Source organism: Pongo pygmaeus, chromosome 7, assembly GCF_028885625.2.
Source record: "Pongo pygmaeus isolate AG05252 chromosome 7, NHGRI_mPonPyg2-v2.0_pri, whole genome shotgun sequence".
NCBI lineage: Eukaryota > Metazoa > Chordata > Mammalia > Primates > Hominidae > Pongo > Pongo pygmaeus.
Genome location: NC_072380.2, coordinates 64650576 through 64655679, shown reverse-complemented (window position 1 = coordinate 64655679; position 5104 = coordinate 64650576). Strand labels below are relative to the sequence as shown.

The 5104-nt window shown below is 53.5% G+C and overlaps 1 protein-coding gene across 1 annotated transcript; it reads right to left on the bottom strand.

Moving 5' to 3' along the window:
• Positions 1–208: 208 nt before the first annotated feature.
• Positions 209–4763, bottom strand: NPBWR1 (neuropeptides B and W receptor 1). Its single transcript, XM_054499088.2, has 2 exons — positions 4579–4763; positions 209–4234 (listed from the first exon to the last, which is right to left on the bottom strand). Exon 2 carries the CDS (start codon positions 4035–4037, stop codon positions 3051–3053), a length of 987 nt encoding a protein of 328 aa, XP_054355063.2. The 5' UTR covers positions 4038–4234; positions 4579–4763; the 3' UTR covers positions 209–3050.
• Between the last annotated feature and the right edge of the window lie 341 nt (positions 4764–5104).

Here is a 5104-nt window from a genome sequence, read left to right as displayed (position 1 = left end):
TCTGCGTTTATCAGCAGCTTTGTATCATTTTCACAATCAACCAAATTGGGGGGGGGGGTGTTCATTCTTAATTTTGTCCTGTCAAATACTTCTATTTATTCATTAGATCACTTTTCCAATGAAGGCAGTATTTTTAAATAGTAATACTGCACAAATGCTAAGGTGACTGAATTGTGGATAACATGTTCTCAAAAAGTAGAATGTTCACTTATCACACAGAATGTTTCAGCTTTTATTTTAAACTGAGCTCCTCTACAATGGACTACAGAGTTTCTGCATTTGTCAAGAGAAAACATAAGCATATACATTACATAACTGTACTAAATTAAGTAAAAGCAAATAGACATTTTTAACTATTCAAAGTGGTAAAACCAAACCATAGAGTTTACACAGAAACTGCAAGAATTCAACACAGTGTTAAAACCTTTGCAATACAATGATGTGAATAAATTCTACTTTTGCCTGGCTTATGTGTGTATTTATTCAACCGATTACCCAAGACATAAAAAGGAAGCCTGAGATATACAGTCCACATGCTCATGTGAAGGGCAACGACCTAGAAATAATGATACAACAGTTTGTCCAGTGATAAGAAAGCCCAGGAGGAACTGAACTACTGAGTCCTAATTAATCCCACAGGCATACTCAGAAGCCAATCCGTGCCTTGCTGGGGATGAACAGCAATGTCAGCCCGTGTATTTTTCCAGCAGTCATCTCCATAGATTCCAAGAAGGCTCGAGGTCAATCTACTGTAGGGATGAAACAGTGGACGGATGGATCACTCAGCTGTCCCCCATCTGAGTCCAGTTACTGAGCTTCTTAAGACAGATGAGATATTGAATCCAGACAATCACCCCAGCTGTGTTTGTAGCCAAATGTTCACCTTACTCTTTGTCCATCACTTTAGGTAACCTAGAAGTTACTCTAAGTTTAAAACTTTTATTTTGAAAAGTTACAGAGGATTCATGAGATAATTTTGAGAGTTTAAGGAAAATCAATAGAATGTTTCTTAGAAATTCAAAAGATATTAAAATGAATTCCAAGAAGCCTCTGAAGCCGGCCAGCAGAGAGAGGCCTGTTCAAATGCCATGAGGTCCACCATTCGAAACTCATTGCAGATGAAAACTTTCTTTTAAACAATTTACTATTATTTGCCACCAAAGACAGAAGGTTTTTTAATGTATATTTTCTAAACTGATGGCTATGAATTATTTCAGTGTTCCTAAAAACTCTGAGAGCTAAGAAAGCAATTCTCATTCAGCAAAATCAGAGAGGGGGTTTGCTTCCCCCCATTCCAAGAGGGAGTTTTTTCCTTCCAAATATTTATTAAAAGCTATTTTCAACCTAAATCATTGAGAAGTTGATTGAAGATGCCAAACTAAGCAAACAAAATGTGCTGCAACACTCACATTTTTTTCTCACACATGACATAGGAAACAAACATTTGCAGAAATTTTCGTCCTGTTTGGACTTCATCCCAAAGATTAATACCTTTTAAAACACCATAATCAATTACCAGAGTTTGGTTAGGGTTCGGCCCTCACGTCTAAGCCTAAACTGCAGAGGATTGGGCAAACCCAATGCCAGTCCTCTCTCTTAATCCACTTTGTCTTCCACATGCAGAGATAAAAACACAGGTAGGATGCTGGCCAGTCTCCCTGGTGACTCCAGAACCAGTATTTACCCGGTTTACCGGGACTACCTACCTCATGCCGTCTACAAGTAAGGAATAAAGCCCAGGTAATCCACAGCTCCCTGTGAAAAGTACAGCAGAGAAAACCTGAAGCCGTAGGTCATCCCTGCTTCCTGCTCTCCCTAAGGCGGGGCCCAGGAAGCAAAGGAGAAAGGGAACTCAAGAGAATAGACCGCATTTCTTTTTATCTTATTTGATCTTCATGGCAACTCGTGAGATTAGGACATGTACATTATTTATAAAGTTTTCAGTCCTGAAAAACAGTACACACATGAACAGTTACAACAAACTGATCTAAGTCAGACAAGAGACGAGGCCAACGGGGGAACGGGGCGTGGGGCTTGGCATCCTCTATAAGCAACGATGACCAGTGCGCTACAGCGCTGTGAAGCGCGCTCAGCCGGAGTGCTCCACCACAAAGCCCCGCGGTCCTCGGACGCTGAGGTCTAGGCCGCTGGCTCCTCCAGGGGGCGCCGGAACCGCGCGCCCGGGCTACTCCGGGTTCCTTGCTCCGGGAGTCTGACATTTTCAGGGGAGATCACGGGTAGGAAAGGAAAATGGCAAAGAAAAGAAGGAGTTGGGGCAGACAGAAAGAAGGATCACTATTCGTATCATATTCTAGGCAGTCACTGCCAAGCGCCAGCCTCCTTCCCCGCATCTCCTCCGCAAACGCGCGCACATTACGCACACACACACAGGTGTACACACACCCCAATGGGGCATCCCGAGTTGTTGTGTTTTCCCCAGTTGAAGAGGCTCTGGCGGCCTCGGCAGCGGTCCCCGCGCGCGGCGGCAGGCCAAGCGGGTCTCACAGGGGTGGGCGCCAAACGCGCGCGCCTGACCCTCTTCCCAGAGCGCGCGGAGGACAAGAGGACCCGCCAGGGCTGTGCTCCAGCTACAGCAGGGGCCGCGCGGAGCCGACGCCTGGGGGCGCCCGCAGCGTCCTCGGGCCTCCCTTTGAAGGTGCGGAGAGCTCCTACTCCAGCCAGGTTCCAGACGGCCAGGGCTCGGGGTTGGGGAGCGGGGAGCAGGGAGCAGGGCAGGGAGGGGGCGGTTCCTAGCAATACCGCCCTCCTCCTCTACCCTCCTCTACCTCCACCTCGGCTTTAGGGAGCGCTCAGTGTGGCGATCTCAGCCTCAGTTCTCCTCACCCGGCGTGGCCACGCATCACCTGGAGGGCTTGGCAAGGTCAACCTGCGGGCGCAGTCGCAGCGCTTCCGATCTGCTAGGTCGGGGGTGGGCGCGAGTCAGTTTCCCCGGGAGGCCTAGGCGGCCTGTCTGGTCCTGCACTCTGGCGCCGGCTCCTCCCGCGCGGGCCAGGGGTGGCGGGCAGCTGCGGAGCCGGACGCTGGGGGAGTCAGGCGGCCGTGCGGCAAGTTATCAGCTGGCGGAGGTTCCTGCGGAAGCTGGCGTCCAGGAAGGCGTAGAGGAAGGGGTTGAGGCAGCTGTTGGCGTAGCTCAGGCTGGTGATGAAGTAGGAGATAGCGATGACCAGCGGCGTCTGCGGGAGGTCGGTGGTGAGCGCCACGACGGTGCTAAGGTGGTAGGGCGTCCAGCAGAGGAGGCACACCGCCAGGATCGCCACCACCAGGAAGGTCACCCGCTTCTTGGCGCGCTCCAGGGCCTTGGCGTGGCTGTCCAACCGCATGGCATGCAGCCGGCACAGCAGGGTGGTATAGAGGACACAGATGGTGGACACCGGGATGGCGAAGCCCAGCACTAGCGTGTAGAGGCGGCTCGCGCGCCACCAGAAGGCCTCGGGCTGCGGAAAGACGAGCACGCACTGGCGCCGGCCCTGCTCGTCGTCGAGCCGGGCGAAGACTGCGAAGGGCAGCACGACGAGTGTGACGATCCCCCACACGGCCAGGCTCACCGCGCGCGCGGCGCTGTAGGTGCGGCCGGCCACCCGGCGCGACTCGGCAGTGGCCAACACCACCAGGTAGCGGTCGGCGCTCATGACGGTGAGGAAGTAGAGGCTGGAGAAGGTGTTGTACTGGTCGATAGCCACGATGAGCTTGCACATGAGCTCCCCGAAGGGCCACTGCCGCAGCAGGAAGTCGGCGATGTTGATGGGCAGCACCAGCGTGAAGAGCTCGTCGGCTATGGCCAGGTTGAGGATGAACAGGTTGGTGACGGTCTTCATGCGGGGCGCCCGCAGCAACACGTACAGCACGGCGGAGTTGCCCGCCAGACCCACGGCGCAGATAACCGCGTAGACAACTGGCACAGCCACCGCCAGCGGCGCCGGCAGCGGCGCCAGAGTCGACGCGTTGGAGCAGCTCAGCGCCGGGTCCGGGCCCGATGCGTTGGCGGGCCAGGGCTCCGAGAACGAGGCGTTGTCCATCTCAACGAAGGCAGAGGAGCCGGCGACCTGACGTGCCCCACGGCCGCCCTACGGAGCTCAGCGGTCCTGAAGCCCAGGTCTGCACGGACCTGCTCGCGGACGCTCTTTTCAGCTCTCCAAGCCGTTCTCTGGTTTTTCCGGAGGAGGAGGCCGTTCCCAGCCACCCCACGGCCCAATGTCGCCGCGGACTCACGGGGCTGGAAAGAAGAATTTAAAGCATAGGTTAGTTCGTCGACGTGTAACTTTAGAAATAGGCGCGGTCCCGAGGAGGGGTGGGGGTGGCGCCGCGGCGCCCCAAACCTCCTCCACGTGAGCGCTCTCTGCTACCTGTTGAAATCTCACTTCTACCAGCTGAATACATCAAACGAAATGCTAGAGAGAGAAGAATCCTCCATAGGAAAAATGCAAACCCTTCTCCCCTCTTTTAGGAAACTTCAGTAGACCCAGGTTACCCCGCCGAATCCCGCAGTGGCAAGCTTCGGTCTCCCCAGGGTCTGTGCGCCCTCAGTAACAGCAAGCTCAACAGCAGTCTTTACCTTACCTGGCTGGCTGGGGAAGGGGTCTGCCTTTCCTGGAGCTGTCAGGAGAGGAGCCCGCCGGCTGCGGGGAGGCTGAGACGCCTGCCGGCTGGGTGTCCACCTCCCCGTGTCTGCCTCCCCCGCGTTCGCCAGAGTCCGCAGCTCGCGTCCCCGCCGGTCCCTCCCGCGCGCCTGGGAGTGCAGGGATGGCGCAGCCGCGACTGCGTTCCACTGCCCTGACCGCCGCGCCCACCCCCTCACCCCAAGTAAAATGGTCTTGGAACAGAGAACAGAAATTCCCCCAAATTTAAGGGATTCCTTTCTTCCATCCCAGTCTTGCAACCTCACTCCATCTGAAATAATAGAAAGCTCTCCTGTTAAGAATCGAATTTAAGAAAAACAAAGTTAGGGTGTAAGTGATCTATTTTTAAAGGAGAACAATGCAGTGGAGGAGCCTGTTCCATTTTTTAAACACTGTAACACAAATGGGCTAATGTAATGTGAAATCTGAAAGGAGGAAAAAGTGAGTGCAATTTTATAATGCAAATC

Coding starts and splice junctions, on each gene's coding strand:
- NPBWR1 (XM_054499088.2), bottom strand. CDS start 4,037: ATGGACAACGCCTCGTTCTCGGAGCCCTGGCCCGCCAACGCATCGGGC.